At 43.5% G+C, this 23038-nt stretch overlaps 1 protein-coding gene across 1 annotated transcript; it reads left to right on the top strand.

Annotated features, from left to right (window-relative positions):
* Positions 1-5980: 5980 nt before the first annotated feature.
* Positions 5981-22416, top strand: si:ch211-197l9.2 (protein SOGA1). Its single transcript, XM_060936979.1, has 11 exons — positions 5981-6143; positions 8787-9011; positions 10592-10750; positions 15140-15205; positions 15311-16420; positions 16676-16786; positions 18507-18668; positions 19285-19512; positions 20420-20457; positions 20561-21941; positions 22163-22416. The coding sequence occupies exons 1-11, from the start codon at positions 6027-6029 to the stop codon at positions 22301-22303; spliced, it is 3738 nt and encodes a 1245-aa protein (XP_060792962.1). The 5' UTR covers positions 5981-6026; the 3' UTR covers positions 22304-22416.
* The last annotated feature ends 622 nt before the right edge of the window (positions 22417-23038 follow it).

Genomic DNA, 23038 nt, shown 5'->3' with positions numbered 1-23038 from the left:
GGAGCCTATCCCAGCTGACTACGGGCGAAAGGCGGGGTACACCCTGGACAAGTCGCCAGGTCATCACAGGGCTGACACATAGACACAGACAACCATTCACACTCACATTCACACCTACGGTCAATTTAGAGTCACCAGTTAACCTAACCTGCATGTCTTCGGACTGTGGGGGAAACCGGAGCACCCGGAGGAAACCCACACGGACACGGGGAGAACATGCAAACTCCACACAGAAAGGCCCTCGCCGACCCCGGGGCTCGAACCCAGGACCTTCTTGCTGTGAGGCGACAGTGCTAACCACTACACCACTGTGCCGCCCCAATTAAGTCCTATATAATAATAATAATAATAATGTGTTTTATGTGATGAAAATATTATTATCTATCCATCCATTATCTGTAGCCGCTTATCCTGTTCTACAGGGTCGCAGGCAAGCTGGAGCCTATCCCAGCTGACTATGGGCCAGAGGCGGGGTACACCCTGGACAAGTCGCCAGGTTATCGCAGGGCTGACACATAGGCACAGACAACCATTCACACTCACATTCACACCTATGGTCAATTTAGAGTCACCAGTTAGCCTAACCTGCATGTCTTTGGACTGTGGGGGAAACCGGAGCACCTGGAGGAAACCCACGCGGACACGGGGAGAACATGCAAACTCCGCACAGAAAGGTCCTCATCGGCCACTGGGCTCGAACCCAGGACCTTCTTGCTGTGAGGCGACAGTGCTAACCACTACACCACTGTGCCACCTATTATTATTATTATTTGTAGTAGTAGTAGCATTTATTGTTGTTGTTGCTGTTGTTGTTGCACAGCGGATAGCATTGTATCCTTCTCACACCTCCCAGGTCAGGGGTTCAGTACTGACCTCAGGTCACAGTCTTTGTGCACTTTTTGTGCATGTTCTTCCAGTGTCTGTGTGAGTTTCCTCTGGGTTCTTGAGTTTCCTCGTGCTTCTCAAAAACATGCCGGTGATGGATTGGGTAAGATAAAGTGTGTGTGTGTGTGTGTGGGGGGGGGGGGGGGGGGGGGGGGGGGGTTGATGCAGCTAATTAATATGGGGAGAAGCAGGGATCACACCTATGTAAGGAGCAATGTTGAAAGTATTTTCCATACATCATATAATGCCACGTTGGGGCATTTTCCAATCAGGATATGCACTCTCAGAAAATAAAGCACATTATTGTACCTTTAGGGGTACAACGGCTTGTCACTGAGGCAGTACCTTCTAAGGTACTTAGGAACTTATTTTTACCCTTTATATACTACTTGGGAATATGTATGCACCTTTTGGCACTAAAAAGGTACACATAGTTACCTTGAGGTCCAATAATGAGCCCTAGGGGGGTATATTAGTGTAGATTGTACCTTTGGGGGACAGAAATGGACTTGTACTGTACCCCTATTTCTGACAAAAGAAGCCTTTATTTGTCACATGTACACTCAAGCACAGACTTAAGCACACAGTGAAATTCCTTCTCTGCATTTAACCCATCTGAAGCAGTGAACATACACATACACACACATATGAGCAATGAGCACACACACATACCCAGAGTAGTGGGCAGCTATGCTACAGCACCCAGGGAGCAGGTGGGAGTTAGGTACTTTGCTCAAGGGCACTTCAGCCCAACCTCAGGCCATGACTACCCCATGTTAACCTAACCGCATGTCTTTGGACTGTGGGAGAAACCGGAGCACCCAGAGGAAACCCACACAGACACGGTGAGAACATGCAAACTCCACACAGAAAGGCCCTAGTCGGCCACTGGGCTCAAACCCAGGACCTTCTTGCTGTGAGGCGCCAGTGCTAACCACTGCACAAATGGTGCTGCCCAGTGTATGTTAATAAATTTATTAACATTAAATGTTATTGATGTGGTTAAAATCCATCCATCCATCCATTATCTGTAGCCGCTTATCCTGTTCTACAGGGTCGCAGGCAAGCTGGAGCCTATCCCAGCTGACTACGGGCGAAAGGCGGGGTACACCCTGGACAAGTCGCCAGGCCATCACAGGGCTGACACATAGACACAGACAACCATTCACACTCACATTCACACCTACGGTCAATTTAGAGTCACCAGTTAACCTAACCTGCATGTCTTTGGACTGTGGGGGAAACCGGAGCACCCGGAGGAAACCCACGCGGACACGGGGAGAACATGCAAACTCCACACAGAAAGGCCCTCATCGGCCGCTGGGCTCAAACCAAGGACCTTCTTGCTGTGAGGCGCCAGTGCTAACCACTACACCACCGTGCTGCCCAGTGTATGTTAATAAATTTATTAACATTAAATGTTATTGATGTGGTTAAAATCAAACAGGAAAACATGAAACAGAAGTGTGTGTAATGTGTACTTGCTACAAGCTGAGGACCAGAACACGTTTGTAACCAACAGCGTTAAGACATTTTTGGGAAGTTAGGACATTTTGGCTGGTCCTCGTTTCCTCAAAGAGCTGCTTAAGGGTTAATAATTAGTGTTATGGTTCAGGATAGAATTAGGTTTAGGTTACAGTTAGGGAAAGGGATGTATATCGATGAGTGTCCCCAGAAAGATAGAAATATAACAGACTCAATAAGATCATCAGGAAGGCCGGCCATGTTGTAGGCGTGGAACTGGACTCTCTGACAGTGGTGTTGGAGAAGAAGACACTGTCCAAAATAAAAACAATCTTAGACTGTCCTTCCCACCTTCTACATGAGGAGCTGATCGGCCACAGGAGCACATTCAGTAAACGGCTGATAGACACAGGAAATCATTCCTACCTGTTGCAGTCAAGCTGTACAATGCCACTGTATAACTGTGGTACACTGTCTTACCATGTATCCTTAACTCAGGTGCAATATATGTATATAGGAGTCATTGTATATAAAATCACTTCATTTTGCTTTTACTTGTTATTGAATTTGGTAAAATTAATTTTAATTTTATTTATTCTTCTCATCTCATCTCATTATCTCTAGCCGCTTTATCCTTCTACAGGGTCGCAGGCAAGCTGGAGCCTATCCCAGCTGACTACGGGCGAAAGGCGGGGTACACCCTGGACAAGTCGCCAGGTCATCACAGGGCTGACACATAGACACAGACAACCATTCACACCTACGGTCAATTTAGAGTCACCAGTTAACCTAACCTGCATGTCTTTGGACTGTGGGGGAAACCGGAGCACCCGGAGGAAACCCACGCGGACACGGGGAGAACATGCAAACTCCACACAGAAAGGCCCTCGCCGGCCCCGGGGCTCGAACCCAGGACCTTCTTGCTGTGAGGCGACAGCGCTAACCACTACACCACCGTGCCGCCTTTATTTATTCTTTTTTCAGACAATTTTATCTTCTATTTTTAGACATTTTTACTTCTTCTTTGATTCAGGAGCTTGGTAGCAAATTTGAATTTCCCTCCGGGGATTAATAAAGTAATTCTGATTCTGATTCTGATATGTGTGTGTGTGTGTGTGTGTGTGTGCGTGCGTGCGCGCGTGCGTATTTACTGGGGACCAGTTACTGGGAGATCAAATGGTCTCCCAGTGGCCAGATTTGGTCTCCAAGTCAATGCCAAACCAGCTTCACTGGGAGACCAAATTTTAAACCAAGTTATGTTAGATTGATGCTGAAAGGTAAAACTGAAATGGGATTATGGGAGATGCTTGAATTGCTCGTCCAAATTCATAAGACTGTTTTCTTTGGATTGGAATGTTTAAGAAATATTGAAGTTGGGTTGTCAAGACTGTTCCAATTTCCAAATTATAGACTAAATATACAGTTATTTGATACTATGTTTCACATTGAGCAATAAAATTGAAGATTTTCTTATTTCTTATTTTTCACTGTTTCTTAAAATACATAATATTATGAAAGTTGATAAAACAATAACTTAAACTCATAGTGTAATTTTAGTATTTTACCATACTTATGATGAAGTTATGGTAACTTGGCACTGTATTAACTATGTTGATATTATGCTGGCTGAAAAGAGGATTCGTAATGCAGCAATATGCATCACAGTGCAGCTGCATGGACTCTGGGGCCTGTGATTGTATTGCCCAGACCAGTTGGTCTCATCTCATTCTCATCTCATTATCTCTAGCCGCTTTATCCTGTTCTACAGGGTTGCAGGCAAGCTGGAGCCTATCCCGGCTGACTACGGGCGAAAGGCGGGGTACACCCTGGACAAGTCGCTAGGTCATCACAGGGCTGACACATAGACACAGACAACCATTCACACTCACATTCACACCTACGGTCAATTTAGAGTCACCAGTTAACCTAACCTGCATGTCTTTGGACTGTGGGGGAAACCGGAGCACCCGGAGGAAACCCACGCGGACACGGGGAGAACATGCAAACTCCACACAGAAAGGCCCTCGCCGGCTACGGGGCTCGAACCTGGACCTTCTTGCTGTGAGGCGACAGCACTAACCACTACACCATGCCGTGCCGCCCCAGTTGGTCTCCTAGTGGAAAATCCTTAAAAAATGCTCTGCATAAGGATAGTAAAATCTGACAATTTCGACCTTGTGGGGACATTTGGATGGTCCCCATAGGGAAATTGCTGCTGTGTCTCATCTCATCTCATTATCTCTAGCCGCTTTATCCTTCTACAGGGTCGCAGGCAAGCTGGAGCCTATCCCAGCTGACTACGGGCGAAAGGCGGGGTACACCCTGGACAAGTCGCCAGGTCATCACAGGGCTGACACATAGACACAGACAACCATTCACACTCACATTCACACCTACGGTCAATTTAGAGTCACCAGTTAACCTAACCTGCATGTCTTTGGACTGTGGGGGAAACCGGAGCACCCGGAGAAAACCCACGCAGACACGGGGAGAACATGCAAACTCCACACAAAAAGGCCTTCGCCGGCTACGGGGCTCGAACCTGGACCTTCTTGCTGTGAGGCGACAGCACTAACCACTACACCATGCCGTGCCGCCCTAGTTGGTCTCCTAGTGGAAAATCCTTAAAAAATGCTCCGCATAAGGATAGTAAAATCTGACAATTTCGACCTTGTGGGGACATTTGGATGGTCCCCATAGGGAAATTGCTGCTGTGTTTTTTCTTTTAAATAAATAATAAAAAAAAGAGCCCAAAAGTTTCCTTTTCATTACTGAGGTTAGGGTTAGGGTTAGGTTTGGGTGCAGGCACAGCATTAATAATTATGACTGCAATATTAATTATGTCAGTGGAAGGTCCTCACGGAGATGGTGAAACAAACGTGTGTGTGTGTGTGAGAGAGAGAGAGAGAGAGAGACAGAGAGAGAGACGGGGCGGGTACATCTACATTCAAGAGTGCTCATTCACTCACACACACACACTTCAAAGGACCTGGTTGGAGTTAAATTCTCAAATTCTCCTGCCAGTGTTGGAGTGCTGAACTTGGTGCAACAGAGCAGACGCACAGACGCACCATTCGGTTTTACGCGCCTCTCCAGAAAGCATGGACAGGGGATCTGTTGTTTAGTTTTTCATTTTGTTATTTATTTCTGTTTTTATTTTCCTTTGATCTCACAGTGTGCCTCGTATGACGAAAGCAAAGCTCGAGGCTGGTTCTCCGGTTCACGCGCTCCTATCCGGTGCAGTTAAAGCAGAAGCGCACGAGATGAACCAAATCAAAGCTAAAGACGCGCATTTGAACCCAAAGCGGGATTCGAGCAGCGGTCGAAAGGAGATCAAACGCTCTGAGAAAGCCAGACGATCGGCTCCAGGCTCAACGAAGAGTCGGAACAAAGCTTCCTGCCGCAGGACAGTTACAGATGGCAACAGAGCAGGTGATGGTTTGAGGAAAGACTCTGGTGGAAAGACGGACAGCAGCTCAGAGACGTCTGATTGCGCTTCAGAGGAAAACAGAGCAGCTATTAACGAAGCGCAGAGCAGCAACTTTAAAGCAGACAACGGAGGCGCAGATGCAGAGAGGTCAGAGGATTGGGGAGGAGAAGTAGCTGAGATGATCCAGTGTGAGTTTCTCAGCAGCACCCTGACGAAAGCAGAGAGAGATGTTTCTCCTTTCACCACCATGGACGGCAGATGGAAGTTCAGCGCGTCGGGCGCTTTGGAATTCAGCGGGGATGGAGCGCAGGATGAGCTGCTGAGGGACATCGACGACTTACGATCAGAAAATGAATATTTAAAGGTACGGTTAGGAAAGCATGTCTGTCTAAAAAGTATTGCAGGGTTGTTCTATATACACTACCGTTCAAAAGTTTGGGGTCACTTTGAAATGTCCTTATTTTTGAAAGAAAAGCTCTGTTCTTTTCAATGAAGATCACTTTAAACTAATCAGAAATCCCCTCTATACATTGCTAATGTGGTAAATGACTATTCTAGCTGCAAATGTCTGGTTTTTGGTGCAATAGGTGTATAGAGGCCCATTTCCAGCAACTCTCACTCCAGTGTTCTAATGGTACAATGTGTTTGCTCATTGCCTCAGAAGGCTAATGGATGATTAGAAAACCCTTGTACAATCATGTTAGCACAGCTGAAAACAGTTGAGCTCTTTAGAGAAGCTATAAAACTGACCTTCCTTTGAGCAGATTGAGTTTCTGGAGCATCACATTTGTGGGGTCGATTAAATGCTCAAAATGGCCAGAAAAATGTCTTGACTATATTTTCTATTCATTTTACAACTTATGGTGGTAAATAAAAGTGTGACTTTTCATGGAAAACACAAAATTGTCTGGGTGACCCCAAACTTTTGAACGGGAGTGTATGTGTCATGCATTTTTTTTTTAAACTAAAATTTAGTATCATTAAGGTGTTTTTTAGTGGTTAGCACTGTCGCCTCACAGCAAGAAGGTTCTGGGTTCGAGCCCAGCAGCCGGCATTCTGTGTGGAGTTTGCATGTTCTCTCCATGCCTGTGTGGGTTTCCGCCACAGTCCAAAGACATGCAGGTTAGGTTAACTGGTGACTCTAAATTGACCGTAGGTGTGAATGTGAGTGTGAATGGTTGTCTGTGTCTATGTGTCAGCCCTGTGATGACCTGGCGACTTGTCCAGGGTGTACCCCGCCTTTCACCCGTACTCAGCTGGGATAGGATCCAGCTTGTCTGCGACCTTGTAGAACAGGATAAAGCGGCTAGAGATAATGAGATGAGATGAAGGTTTTTTTTAGTGGTTAGCACTGTCGCCTCACAGCAAGAAGGTTCTGGGTTCGAGCCCAGCAGCCGGCTTTCTGTGTGGAGTTTGCATGTTCTCCTCATGCCTGTGTGGGTTTCCGCCACAGTCCAAAGACATGCAGGTTAGGTTAATTGGTGGCTCTAAATTGACCGTAGGTGTGAATGTGAGTGTGAATGGTTGTATGTGTCAGCCCTGCGATAACCTGGCGACTTGTCCAGGGTGTACCCCGCCTCTTGCCCATAGTCAGCTGGGATTGGCTCTAGCTTGCCTGTGACCCGGTAGAACAGGATAAGCAGCTACAGATAATGGATGGGGTTGTTTGTCTCTATGTGTCAGCCCTGCGATGACCTGGCGACTTGTCCAGGGTGTACCCCACCTCTCGCCAACAGTCAGCTGGGATAGGCTCCAGCTTGCCTGCGACCCGGTAGAACAGGATAAGTGGCTACAGATAATGGATGGATGGATGGAATTTTTTTAATATCAAATTAGAATAGAAATTTTATTTTCATCAAATTGGGGCCTGAAGATTAGCGAAGCAGCCTTGGGCCCAAAGGGTCACCGATTCGGTTCCCGGGACCGGCAGGAAAATTGTGAGGGGTGTTGAGTGAATGATCAGCACTTTTCCCTCCCTCTGTATCATGGCTGAAGTGCCCTGGAACAAGGCCTTCTAACCCCCAACTGCTCCCCGGGTGCTGTCGCATAGCTGCCCACTGCTCTGGGTATGTGTTTGTGCTCATTGCTCACTTGTGTTCACTGCTTCAGATGGGTGAAATGCAGAGGAGGAATTCTGCTGTACATGTGACAAATAAAGTCTTCTTTTTCTTAATAGTACTCAGACTATTCACTCAACTGTACCATTATTTGTCCCTGGGACAGTACCTTTAATTGTGTGTCTCTTGTACCTTTCTGACATGAAGTGAAAGGATTGTGTTTTTTAAGATTCTCTTGGTACCTTACATTTACTGTATCAGTTTTAAAGATGCACTACATTCACTCTCTCAGGTGAAACATACTATATTGTACATGTTACAATTACAAGCCATCCATTTTAACGTACGAACCCAGAGACAGGCAAAGATGCAATTAATTAATTTTTAAGTTTAAAGCATAAAAGGAACCAGTGCTAAAACTGGGAGCTAACTGCACGTGACATGTTCGTAAAGGATTTAGGATTTACTCTCTCTCTCTTAAAAAGAACCTTTAATACTGTCTAACTGTCCCGTCATCTCTTACTGTCACTGACACGAAGCACAAGGACAAGGTCAAGCAGTAGGTGATTACCCTGATTAGCCTGAAGCGTTTTAAGGGACTCTACCAGCTGGGAAGAATTTTTCATGCTGAAAGAGACTGGCATAGAATACTCATCTCTGATTTAACAAGAGACTGGACGTTTGTGCATACCCTAGTCTACAAGTTCTCTGTTGTACCTACTGACCTACCTGGACCTTGAATCTGCATCTGTAGTTGACATTAGTTAAATGTAACTGCTATATACTAAATTTGTGCTCTGTTTCCACATGAACATGTCTGTTAAAGGAGCAGATAAATCCCACACAAAGAAGAAAATATTTGGCCCAGGGGTTTGTTTGTACAAAGTTACAAATGGAGACTGTTAATGAAGCCATGGTGTGTCCGATCATGAAATTTGCTTTCCATTCAGGACGAGTTAGAGGAGCTGCGTTCGGAGATGCTGGAGATGAGGGACCTGTATATGGAGGAGGATGTGTACCAGCTACAGGAGCTCAAGCAGCAACTGGAACAGGCCAACAAGACGTGTCGCATCTTGCAGTATCGCCTTCGCAAGGCTGAGAGACGCAGTCTGCGTGTTGCCCAGACCGGCCAGGTGGACGGCGAGCTTATCCGCACTCTGGAACATGATGTCCGGGTTAGTGTTTTCAACAGAGACTGTTTGGAGTTAAAGTAAATGTGTGAAGCATCCAACAGCTTGGTTCTTGTGCATGACTCTCTCGCTCTATGAATCACAATGTTTCTGGGAAGAGCTATCATTCCTTTTATTTGTATCATTTAATTTCAGTGTGTAATTCAGTCTGTCCACTCACAGGCTTTCCTCACATTAACTTGTGATTTAACGAGTGATTTCCTTTCACAGGAAAAACACTACGAAGGATGCCAATCCACACCACTCATCAGTCCAGGACATGTGTTAAAGCTAGACCATCTAAGTGTGGTTCTGTCGGCCTTAACAAATGAATCAGCACTTTGTGATTCAGTATACTCTCACTTAAACTTGTGGAGTTTAAATTTTTTTTTTTTTGACAGGACAGAACCACAAAAGCTTTATTAAAGATTGCTTTACTTAAAAGCTTTACTAAAGCTTGTCTGTGATAACATTTCAGGCCAAGGATATTCACGTTTATACTGTATAGACATGCCTGAGATTTCATTATAGTGTGTGTATAGTGGGAGGCTTTCTTTTCTGGATGTGGTTCAATTATGTTTTACGGTAAAACGGAGGGAAAAATCCTGAGTGCTCTGCTTGCCAGCTGCTGTTTTGTGGCAGACCACTCACAACACAAGCATTTTTTGGTTCAAACTCATCAGCCAATCAGGAGAAGAGAGTAGTGAAGGATCATTAAAAGCTAATCAACACAGCAGGGGTAGTCCACATCAGTATGCACTTTCCTTGAAGACTGCCCCATGCTAGGCAACAATTTTGGTTTGGAACTGTTTATTCGTTGTAGGCATACAATCTTTGATCTTTTGAAAACTCAACAAGATTCGAAAAAAGTTTTGCATTGTTCAGAAGGCCCCCCTCATTAACTGGTGTGTTTATGAAAAAAAAAAAAGGGATTTTGTGTATAAGACCTGAAAGAAAACAAAAGACACAAAGAAAGAGAGAATATGTCAAAGCCAGTAGCATCAGTGGAGGAAGTCTCTTGGCAGCTGTCTGTGTTCACAGTGGGCATGCCCATGAGTGGTCTATTTTAGAGACATGTGGGAGAAATAGATACCCCCAGTATATTTTGTGCAATCTGAAACAGTTGGATATACCGTATGTGTGTGTTTCATATTAGCTTTAACATTAGAAATGTCTCAACGGAGTCTCTCTTAAAGTGCATCACGTACGCTTTTATCCAACCATTCTCCATAAACAGTGCAAAGCAGTACAGTGCTGTTCTTTGGATACTGTAATGATTGTTAAACCAGCAATCACCAGGACTGAACAGAACCCTGCACTGAATATCACAGTGTAGTCACATGAAACTTTTACCCTGGATATCGCCATCGGAGAGGTTTCACGTGTTATCCTTATAACACTAAAATCTCAAATGTAGTACAACAGAGCACTGAAATCTTGTATTGAATAGAGCACATTCATGTTTTAGCTCAAGGGAGTTCCATATTGAGCAACCTGAGGAGATAAAAGCTTATTTTTCCATGGATGAGGTTTGCATGGTTTGTGTTGTCTGTTGCACTAGTTCGATATAATCTGTCGTCTTTCAGGTGGCAAAAAGTGTGTCCCTGCGCCTGCACACTGAGCTTGAGACGGTGCAAAAGAAGAACTTGCGGCTGGAGTGGGAAAATGAAGAGCTGCGGGAGCAGCTCCAGAATCTAGAAGTGGCAAAGCAGGTCCTGCAGGCAGAAATGAACAAATCTAAAGAGGTACAGTGGGACACAATACTATCTCCCTGCTTCGTTGCATGAATAGATACACCAGATTTTGAAAGCATTTTCTATCTAGTGAGATGCATACAATGAATACACAATGCACTACGGTAGGTATTTTAATACTTCCTCATAAAGGTTTTGCACCCATCCTCCTCCTCCTCCTCTCTCAGAAGGTTAGGGTGTCAGTCCGGCCTTGACCCCGACTATGTGTATGAAGGGTGTGACTAACAGCTGACTCTCTGGGCAAGGCAGAGTACTCTGAGAACTGAGGGATAGGATTCAAGGCACAGCTGTCATTCTCACTTGTGGGTGCAGGGAAAGAAAGAGAGATGAGAACGAGAGCAGGAAGGCTAGAAAAGAGGGAGATAGAGAGAAGGTGAAGGTTTTTCTTTCATCCGTTAATACAACCCCGATTCCAAAAAAGTTGGGACAAAGTACAAATTGCAAATAAAAACGGAATGCAATGATGTGGAAGTTTCAAAATTCCATATTTTATTCAGAATAGAACATAGATGACATATCAAATGTTTAAACTGAGAAAATGTATCATTTAAAGAGAAAAATTAGGTGATTTTAAATTTCATGACAACAACACATCTCAAAAAAGTTGGGACAAGGCCATGTTTACCACTGTGAGACATCCCCTTTTCTCTTTACAACAGTCTGTAAACGTCTGGGGACTGAGGAGACAAGTTGCTCAAGTTTAGGGATAGGAATGTTAACCCATTCTTGTCTAATGTAGGATTCTAGTTGCTCAACTGTCTTAGGTCTTTTTTGTCGTATCTTCCGTTTTATGATACGCCAAATGTTTTCTATGGGTGAAAGATCTGGACTGCAGGCTGGCCAGTTCAGTACCCGGACCCTTCTTCTACACAGCCATGATGCTGTAATTGATGCAGTATGTGGTTTGGCATTGTCATGTTGGAAAATGCAAGGTCTTCCCCGAAAGAGACGTCGTCTGGATGGGAGCATATGTTGCTCTAGAACCTGGATATACCTTTCAGCATTGATGGTGTCTTTCCAGATGTGTAAGCTGCCCATGCCACACGCACTAATGCAACCCCATACCATCAGAGATGCAGGCTTCTGAACTGAGCGCTGATAACAACTCGGGTCGTCCTTCTCCTCTTTAGTCCGAATGACATGTCGTCCCTGATTTCCATAAAGAACTTCAAATTTTGATTCGTCTGACCACAGAACAGTTTTCCACTTTGCCACAGTCCATTTTAAATGAGCCTTGGCCCAGAGAAGACGTCTGCGCTTCTGGATCATGTTTAGATACGGCTTCTTCTTTGAACTATAGAGTTTTAGCTGGCAACGGCGGATGGCACGGTGAATTGTGTTCACAGATAATATTCTCTGGAAATATTCCTGAGCCCATTTTGTGATTTCCAATACAGAAGCATGCCTGTATGTGATGCAGTGCCGTCTAAGGGCCCGAAGATCACGGGCACCCAGTATGGTTTTCCGGCCTTGACCCTTACGCACAGAGATTCTTCCAGATTCTCTGAATCTTTTGATGATATTATGCACTGTAGATGATGATATGTTCAAACTCTTTGCAATTTTACACTGTCGAACTCCTTTCTGATATTGCTCCACTATTTGTCGGCGCAGAATTAGGGGGATTGGTGATCCTCTTCCCATCTTTACTTCTGAGAGCCGCTGCCACTCCAAGATGCTCTTTTTATACCCAGTCATGTTAATGACCTATTGCCAATTGACCTAATGAGTTGCAATTTGGTCCTCCAGCTGTTCCTTTTTTTGTACCTTTAACTTTTCCAGCCTCTTATTGCCCCTGTCCCAACTTTTTTGAGATGTGTTGCTGTCATGAAATTTCAAATGAGCCAATATTTGGCATGAAATTTCAAAATGTCTCATTTTCGACATTTGATATGTTGTCTATGTTCTATTGTGAATACAATATCAGTTTTTGAGATTTGTAAACTATTGCATTCCATTTTTATTTACAATTTGTACTTTGTCCCAACTTTTTTGGAATCGGGGTTGCATGTCATGGAAGTCCTTGCCTATCCATCATAGTTATATAGTAGCATGCATGTGACTAAATGTGCACCTTGCTTTTAAGCTAGCCATGAAAGTCTTATTTGAAGACATGTGCGCTCTGAAATGGTCACCTCTGTGTCTTGAGACTTATAATGAGAATAAATAACAAAAATAGCAATTAAAATTGATTCAGAAGCCAGGGACTGATTGTAACAGCATTGCTGCAAAGTTTAATCCAGGACTCAGTGCTTAGACGTGGATAGCAGCAGCTTAGCTCAGGTGGCTCATCTCAAACAGCTGCTGCGCCGCTCTGATCCTCATGAGCGGAGCAAATCAGTCACAACCAGATTATCTACCTCTACAGTCAACTCAGCAACAATCAATAAATCCACAAATATGAAGACGTCTGTAATCTGTTTATGATTTCCGGGGTAGAATTACATCCATATACAAATGAATATTGATTTATGGTTGTGGTCAGTTGTTTCTACTGCAACGGCTTCTATTACACTAAACATATGATTTTCGTAAAGTCAGTTTGAGGGAATTATCAAATGCCAGGAAGATTTTCATTATTTTTGTCAAGAAATATATATTAACAAAGTTGACTTTCGGATCAGTGGTTTTAATGATGTGTATTAGTGTGCAGTATTATAATATCCACAGGGAACGTGGACGTAAATGAGGCTATTTGTGCTTCTAAGTGTTTTGCTTTAGCATGCAGTAATTATCGAAACACTCACTAGATAGTCGGACAGAGCAGGAGACAAAGAGACTAATGATTGCAAAAATTCCTCTCATACTCAGGCTACAGCCACACGACAACGAGTTTTTTTTTTAAATACCACGTCCACATGGGCAACGGATCAGTAAAATATCAGGTACATATGGCAACGCAACGCTTGCTGAAAACGATGCAATACACATGCCACACCCCTACGTGCGCTGTAAGACGGTCCCATCGGAGACACCAGAACAATAGAAGAAGTAGACGCATGCGCATAAACCCCTTCTTCGGTAGCATCAGCCACATAAAGTTTTGATTATTAATCAGTAGCGTAAAACGAAAGACGCGGAAAGAGGAATGAATGGGGGTAGATGGAAGCCGGTACGCCAACATTCTGATATCCTCCAGAATACTTTAATGGTCCGGAATAAATTGAATGCTACACGTTGATGGATTACTTTGTTCTTCTACGCCCTTTTTGAGGAATGTATTGTCAGACTTAAACCAACATCTGAAGAGGTGAGATCGCTCCTTTTTTTCCCTATTTTTGCTGGCTGGCGGGATTGTTTTTGTTTTTGGAAAGCGCACGGGCGGTGCGCGGTTTTGGTTACTGCTTCCGCAGTGTTTGGACTAAAGACTCTGCCCTAAGGGCTATTCTCTCACTCTCTCACTTTGCACCATTACACAATAAATATTCACAGTGAAAATATTTTGTAAGCGCATTTCATGAACCAAGTTATAGGATTTGTTGACAACTCGCATCGAGTTCGTTACACTTCTACCCGGCGTGAAGCACTGACAGTCATGTGGTTGTGACATCATCGTAAACAAATCCGTTCTACTCATCCAGACAACTTCGCAACGGCGCCGTTGCCAGATTTTTCCACTCTGGAACCCGTTCTCAAAAGATTTCGTTTTGGGGCACCCAAAACGCCGGTGCCGTGTGGACGCCAGGCCAAAACGATAAACAATTTTATCAGATTCACCTGAATCCGTTGCCGTGTGGACAGGGCCTCAGAGCAGCGTGCATGCTTAGCCTGCTTTGAGCCTGGACTTCATGAGAATGACTCAACATTGCGCATAGAGATATCACAACTGTGAAACTGACTATCCTTTAAAATGGCTTGTAAAAAGCTTGCACTTTCAAGACAGGGTATTGGGAGAATTTGTGTATTAGTGTTCTGCAGTATATTGTTAGTGCCTGTCTTTTCAGGACCATAAGAAACAAAACTGCATCTTCTTCATAAGTTTATTAGCAAGATAAGACCTCTTGAATCGATTGTCTTAAATCATGAAAATGTTTCTTGTTGGCATTTCAACTTCATCAATAACACCATGTTGTACTGAATTAAAGAGGAGTTCTTTATGTAGTTACGATCGGGCTTAGACGCACACATGCACTTACTTAGGAGGTGTTTATGTAGAAGTGAATGCTTTTCATTAGTAATGCAGCGGTGTGTGTGGAGCAGTGCAACATAGTTCAAAGTTTCAAAATGGCAACGAACACACTGTGTAGCTATGACAAGCTTTGTGGACTTTCTTTACATGCATACCTGCATTTGATTCTGTCATTTCACTCTTAAGTTGCTTTTTCTTTCATTTAATAAATACTTAAACAATGCTAAATTCCACTATAGTTGTTTTCACAGAATTCCATAAAGAGGAGAAGTTTGAAATCTGCTGGGAGCAAGAATGAAAAGAAGAATCCCCCACAGGTGAATTGAATACAATGCATTTCATTCCAATAATATTGTATGCTGTAATACAGAATTGCTACACTAAACATATTATATAGAAATGAAAATTTCTGGGTTCAACAGGATGATAGTGAAGATCTGAAATGCCAGCTGCATTTTGCCAAAGAGGAATCAGCCCTTATGTGCAAGAAGCTGACTAAGATGGCTGAGGAATGTGAGACCATGCAAGAGGAATTATCCAAGTACAAACTGCTTTACGGCGATGTTGATGCATCTCAGGCTGCAGCAGGGACCGTTAACTCTGCCCACACACGTGAAGCAGAGGTCAAAGTTCATCTTCGTCTGGTGGAAGAAGAAGCTACACTGCTGAGCCGACGGATTGTGGAGCTGGAAGTGGAGAACCGAGGGCTGAGAGCGGAGATGAATGAAATGCGAGAGAGAGCAGGATGGGGCCAAGACGAGGAAGACACAGTTATAGAGGGCAGAGAGAAGTGTCTGGCTACATCTTTGTCTGTAGAGAAAGAAAAAGAGGCTAATGGTGTTACACATAATGGGCATCCAGAGGCTGAAGAAAGAACTGAAGGCAATGTCCAGTCAGTGAGTGTAGTAGGAGTAGAGAACTGTCCATTAAGTCACAACCTTAGAGAGGAACCGATGGATGTGGTGACACACCATCCTCAAGACCAAAATATATGTCATGAGAATGCAGCAAAAGACCAGGGTTGTACTGCTAGTCTGAAGGATCGAGAGGCCCTGCTTGCAATCCGTGACCAGGCTATGCTAGTTAGATCAATTATCCAGGTCCTAATCCCACCAGCAAAAAACGGTTTCTCACCAATGTCCAACCATAACTTTATCTCGAGCAACCTTTTCCTCAGCAAAATTGAGGCTGATTCTCATTGCCTGAATAATCCATGGGTTTTGGATCCCATGATGAGTCCCTTGACCAGTGGACTGGAGGTGCTACAAGCCCAGTTACATACCCTTGTTGCAAAGTTAGATGTTCTGGTAAATTCTGTGCCGAGTGAAATTGGTCAAGATGCAAATGCAGAAAAGGTGATGGAGACAGTTGAACAAGTAGCACAGCAATGTTCTGCTGAGAAAAAGACCTGCAATGAGGAGCAGAACTGTAACCAGGCCAGTCTTGAGCTACTCACGATACAACTCCGCTGGTTCCTCCGGCAATGGCGGCAAGGAGAGAGACCATCTGGAGAAGACAAGAACCTATTTGAGGTAATGCTATATTTACTGAGAAGAATAATTTTCTTTTTGGGCTGTGTGAAAGTGGGGGCTATTAATTATGTAATTTATGTCTACGGAAATCTTAAGAATAATACCATATGTGCGTCCTTGGTAAAAGTGAGTCCTTTGTCTCTAGGGAATAATAATGTTTCTTTACCTAAGGATACAGAAACAGCATGCCATGCTGAGATGAATATTTATTCATTTTGTGCATATGCTAATTGTACAACTGTATATCATTTGAAGATGGACTTCCAGAAAGATCTTTATCCTCAAATGAAGGCTGACTTACTGGGATCCAAGAAAACTTGCAACTCATCTAGAGAAGCAAAACCTTACGAAAAGTGCCATAAGCAGGTATTTTAGCAGAACAGCATTTGCATAGGCTTGGTGATTTGATGTGTTTAAAATGCATGTTTTGTATTGAGCATGTTCGATACACCAGGCATTTCTCATCCAGAGGTGGACAGTAACGAAGTACGTTTACTTGAGTACTGTACTTAAGTACACTTTTTGAGTATCTGTACTTTACTCGAATATTAATTTTTTTTGTAAACTTATGACTTCACTACATTTGAAAGGCAAATATCGTACTTTTCACTCCACTATATTTCTATCAAGGTCCTCGCTACTCGATAATATGAAGCAGGTTTGAAAGTGGAGATATATATATATATATATATATATATATATATATATATATATTTTTTATAAAACATGATTGGTTTTTTTCACAGGTGACACTGAGACAGCCTATCAGTAATCACTAGGGTCACGTCCATAGACTGTATAAAATCAAGTTAAATTTCTCAGCAGCGTTATTTGAACACGATCAGTTGATGGCAGAATGGAAGGAGGAGGTTTTTTTTTTGGAGAATACTTGCACCCATGGCCATACGTAGAACCCATGTTTCAGTTTTCTGAAAGGGTTAAAGATTCGTTTCGTTTTAAATGTTTGCTTTGTTTGACGAAAACGAACCACATCACGGCCTACAAAAACTCGCCGTCCAACCTGCGGAAGCATATTGAGGTATATAATCGTTTTATACCAAGAGAAAGCTTGCAACGAAGTTGTCTGTGCTTTTAGAGCTAGCGATAACATTGCAATGACTATGCAGTCTGGTTAGTCAAATGACTTCCTGTGGGTTTGCCTGCCAAGTTGCCATCGCCTTGTCCACGACTAATGTTTACACATAGCTAGTTAACGTGGACACTGTTAGTTAGCATGTAAAAACGGAGTTATGCTAACATGAATAACGTTAACTTATCTGAAGTCTCATCTCATCTCATTATCTCTAGCCGCTTTATCCTTCTACAGGGTCGCAGGCAAGCTGGAGCCTATCCCAGCTGACTATGGGCGAAAGGCGGGGTACACCCTGGACAAGTCGCCAGGTCATCACAGGGCTGACACATAGACAACCATTCACACTCACATTCACACCTACGGTCAATTTAGAGTCACCAGTTAACCTAACCTGCATGTCTTTGGACTGTGGGGGAAACCGGAGCACCCGGAGGAAACCCACGCGGACACGGGGAGAACATGCAAACTCCACACAGAAAGGCCCTGGCCGGCCACGGGGCTCGAACCCAGGACCTTCTTGCTGTGAGGCGACAGCGCTAACCACTACACCACCGTGCCGCCCTCCATTCAGAAACATGTTTTAGCATAATCTTGCCAAATAAACAGAATGTAGAAATCTTTCTTTTCAAGTAATGTTAGCTACCCAATATGATTTTGAGTTTGAAAAGAGTTTGCTAGCATGTCAGGTGGAGTTTCAGCTCTACAGGTTCTACAAGCTAGTCAGAAAATCCAGTAAGTTGCTTCAGCGGCATTAGGTTTTGTAAGCGTTGTGGCAATAATACAACAGTGTATTGACAGAAAATGTACTTTTAATACTTAAGCATTTTTAAAAGCAAGTATTTCAGTACTTTAACTTAAGTAAAAAATTTGACTGGACAACTTTCACTTGTATCGGAGTCACATTCAACTAGTGGGATCTGTACTTTGACTTAAGTAATAAACTTGGGTACTTTGTCCACCTCTGTTCTCATCTTATTCAAATAATCTTTACAGATGAGCAGTGCTCTGCTCTCAGATATGAAGGCAGCACTGCAGGATTTGTGTTGTGAGCTGCAGGAAGAATACCGGGCTGGCCAGCATGTTGCACAACAGTTTGCAGAAGCTAAAGCAGCATGGACTGTGGAGTGTACAGAGCTCAGGAGCCTCATTAGTAGAGTAAGGAATCAGAACACTGCCAAACTAACATATCTTGTGGCTCACTGTTTTCCGACTGTGAAAAACATTGACTGATCAGATAGAAATCATCCATCCATTCATTATCTGTAGCCGCTTATCCTGTTCTACTGGGTCGCAGGCAAGCTGGGGCCTATCCCAGCTGACTATAGGTGAGAGGCAGGACAAGTCGCCAGGTCATCACAGGGCTGACACATAAACACAAACAACCATTCACACCTACGGTCAATTTAGAGCCACCAATTAGCCTAACCTGCATGTCTTTGGACCGTGGGGGAAACCGGAGCACCCGGAGGAAACTCACGCAGACAACATGCAAACTCCACACAGAAAGGCCGTCGTCAGCCGCTGGGCTCGAACCCAGGACCTTCTTGCTGTGAGGCGACAGTGCTAACCACTACACCACCGTGCCGCCCTGGTAGAAATCATAATTTTTTTTTTTTAAATCCTGAGATGAATGTTGATTTTGCTTTATCATGAATACCAGACTGAATCAATGCAGTGAAGATTCCAAAGCTTTGCACCTGGCTACGGTTAAATGAGTTTAAAGGTGTTTAAAGTATAAGGTCAGTGTTTTGTGTTTCTTTAATGCACATAGCTAGAGGATCCATCTGAGGCAAAGGATATTCCAGACCCGAAGATGGCATTGCAGAAGGATTATTTTGAGGAGCTTCAGAACCTTTTAGATGAGTCCCATGCTGCAGTCATTGATGTGACCAGACAACTGAAAATGTGTGAGCGTAATTGGAATTGCGAGCCTCAGGAGCTCCTAACATACCTACGTGAAGTCCACCTGGCCTGGGACAAGCAAAGCAAGGACAATGAGGTAAAGATGTATCTTGTTTAAATTAACCTTATGTCATGTTTACCGTTATGAATATAATATTCTGATGTTTTTTCCATTCAACCATGTTGCACTGTACGCATTTTTCCCCACCTAAATATCCAACACCCGTGATTATCATAAAACACAATATTATCACTGACTGGCCTTGTTTCAAACTGTCTCTCAGAGAACACAGGTTAGGTATTAAAGGTGACATACCCTTTTCCCACAAGTTGACACAGTTCCTTGAGGACTTAATGAATTGTCTGTGACAGGCTTTTGCCAAAATACCACCAGGATAAAGCACCACAGCTCCCTTCTCACGCTATCTAAACAGCCCTGTTGAAAACAGCTGATTCAAGTGCCTGTTCCTTTAAATGATAATAAGCCACTGCTCACCCCACCCCACCCTCTTCCAGTGACCAATCAGGTAGCATGTTCCTCATGAATATTCATTCACAAAGCCAGTTCTCAAGCCATAAATGGAGATACTCAGAAGAGGGTGTGACATAATTCTAATGAGCTCCCCCTGTGACATAGAAAGAAGAGCCAAATCTGAACGGCTTGTTGAAGCACGTTTTCTGAAACAGACAGCCCAAAAGAAGCTGACTGGGTTGTCTTATTTCAGAGTTTGTGAGCTTGCAGGCACTCCAGATACTCAAATGTATGTGCACAAGCAGTGAAAAAGTGAGTTTTTCATATTATGTACCCTTTAAAGACTGCTCTAAATGTATTATACATATGTATGAGGGTGAAATTTAGGCTAATCGTTTTCTGGACTGGTACAGCAGACAGCTGCGATCAGGACTTGTGAAAGTATTTTCTTTATGCATAAATTAATTTACAATGATCACGGATATCACAAATTTAATTTGACTGAATATATATAATTAACTTTCAATCTCAGGCATTCAAGCGCCCCCAGAAAAGAGGAGAAACAAAAAGGTTGGTTGCATTTCTATAATTTTCATACAAACCTTACTCTATCACCATCAGTTAAATTGGTCACATGAGCTTCATTAACTAAAATGTAAAAGATTGTCCACAGACTGACTCATCAAGCTGGTCTGTCAACATACAGGTCCAGCAAGAATTGGATATACCTCAGCCAAGAGGCAGCTTTGGTGGACAGAGAAGATCCATTCAAGACCTGGGACTGTCCCATCATACCAACCAGCTTCTCTGGTCTGAATCTAAAGCAGACAACAGCACAGAAAAGCCACACAGCTCCAGAGAAAACCACCATCCGCATATACTACAGTCCCCCGTCAGCCCGCAGGATTCTTCTAAGTGCTGTGCCATTTGGAGATGAGGACAAGCATGAGAAGAAACAGGAGAAAGAGGAACCATACTGCCAACACTCTAAACATATAAATGAAATGAATGTCTGTGGTACCTGGCAGGGTACTTTACCTTTTCAGTGCCAGAGCATGATAGAGCAGGGCCCATTTGCTGTTATTAGATCCAATCCATCTTCTGGTTTTCAGTACCCTGGTGTTTCATCTTCATCTTGCTTGCCCTTCAGTGGATGGGAGGTCTCAGGAAACTTGAGTGATGACATGAAAGAAATGACAGCTAGTGTGCTTGAAAGGAGGAGAAGGAGCATCTCGGGTAACCGTTCTGTTGGAGTAATCAGTATAGGAACGCAGACTCATACCCAGCCACAGGTGAATAGTATTGGACTTCAGACTGACATCTATCAAAATATGTGTGCAAACAAACACCGGTCACCCAGGGTCCCCTCATTTGTGTCTGCCCGCTCCCAAAAAAATTCATATTCCTTGGAGAGGATGCCTGGGCCATTAGATAAGCCTCCATCTTGCTCAGCTTCACCCAAACTACAGCGACGGCACTCCATCTCATCTCCCCTTTGCTCCAGCTCTTCTTCTTCTTCCAACACTACAAACTCCCCTTATTCTTTCAACTCAGCTTCCTTGTCCTCATCGTCATCTCTGACCAGTTCCTCTAAGTTGGAGCCCCCTAAGGAATGTAGTGTATGGGGTCTTCCTCAGTGCAGTTCTAGAAACATGAAACCTACCTCAACATTTGGGGGTAGCAGTGAGAAGTCTGCTGGCCGTAAGACTGCAGGAATCCACAAGTATGGCCTGGTTCAAGAGTTTTTCCGCAACGTGTGTGGTCGTGGAGAGAAACAAAACCCACCAAATCCAGGAGGGGAGAAGGTACCAGATTTACGCAGGGATCAAGCAAGTTCAGCAAGATTAAAGAAAACAGAAGGGCCTCCTTCTAGGATTCCCACAGTGCCACTGGGCAGGAGTGACAGTGTCACTAGAATTGTTAATCACAGATTTATGAAACAGGGTAGGAAGGATGAACCACGACCAACCCAGACACAAACACAGGGTCAGTACCAAAACCAGACCAAGACAGCCATGAGCAAGGATAAGGGATTTGGCCCTGCTTCTCTGGAGGTAGGTAACATTAACTGTATGAGGAGTACTATATACGGTATAATGACTAGGAATTGTAAGCTATGTGTGAGTGTAGACTTTTGTATCTAGTTCTGTATTACTGATCCCTATTAGCAGTTACACTTTTTAATGTGGTGCTGCCAAAAATTTTTTAGAAAACGTGTACTTGGCTTTGAATGTTTCTCTTTGTTTATATTTGACACTCAATCTTCCCCTCAAAGGATGTTCCCTGTGGCTGCAGCTCTCGAACTCTAGCGTCCTGCTTCGCTCGAGTGTCTCGCACCAATATTCGTCACACCCACAGCCACTGTAAGCTCCGCCCCACAGCAGCTGATGGGAAAGGGAATCTGCTTTCTCAGTGATGGGTGGCATCACCATGCACACTGATACCAATACACAGCTGACAGGATACTTTACAAAGGTGGAGCAGCTACCTTATGTTTTTTTTTTCTATTAAGACTTATTGTAGTACAAAGTGGATTATCATTGTGTGTATTGATAGCTTTAAATGCAGTATATATACAGTATTTTACATTAATAATACACTTACTCTAATGTATTACAGCCAAGATATAGAAAAGCTATGTATGTTTTGTTCTCTTTTAAATTTTTATACTTTTTAATATATATATACTATCCGCTGACATAGACTGTTAGAAGCCTTAACAGTAAACAGTGTTACATGACTGTCAAAAGTTATTAAAAAAGTTTGTAAATAAATATCTCTCATATAGCACTGGCCTTTTGTTTTTACTTCAGACTTACTGTATCATGAGGGGACCATGTGACGTGTTATTAATTAACTAGACAAATATGGGAAGGGACAAGCAAGGGGTTGTTTGACCCAATACTTTAAATGGCCAAATGGACCCATGAAACATGATAGTGTAATATGGGAAATGTATTAATATTACAAGACAGTACAGTGGCACGATGACACAGAGCCTCAAAGGTCCAGGGTCTCTGGTTCAAACCTGAGCTTGGATTACTGTCTATGTTGAGTTTTGCATGTTCTCCCTGTGTATGCTTGGATTTTCTACATGTTCTCTGGTTCTCTGGTTTCCTCTCCCCTTCTAAATGCTAGCTGTTGGTAGATT

The sequence above is a fragment of the Neoarius graeffei genome, chromosome 13, assembly GCF_027579695.1.
Source record: "Neoarius graeffei isolate fNeoGra1 chromosome 13, fNeoGra1.pri, whole genome shotgun sequence".
NCBI lineage: Eukaryota > Metazoa > Chordata > Actinopteri > Siluriformes > Ariidae > Neoarius > Neoarius graeffei.
The sequence above is the reverse complement of the archived record's forward strand: the minus strand, read 5'-3'. Positions and strand labels throughout refer to the sequence as shown.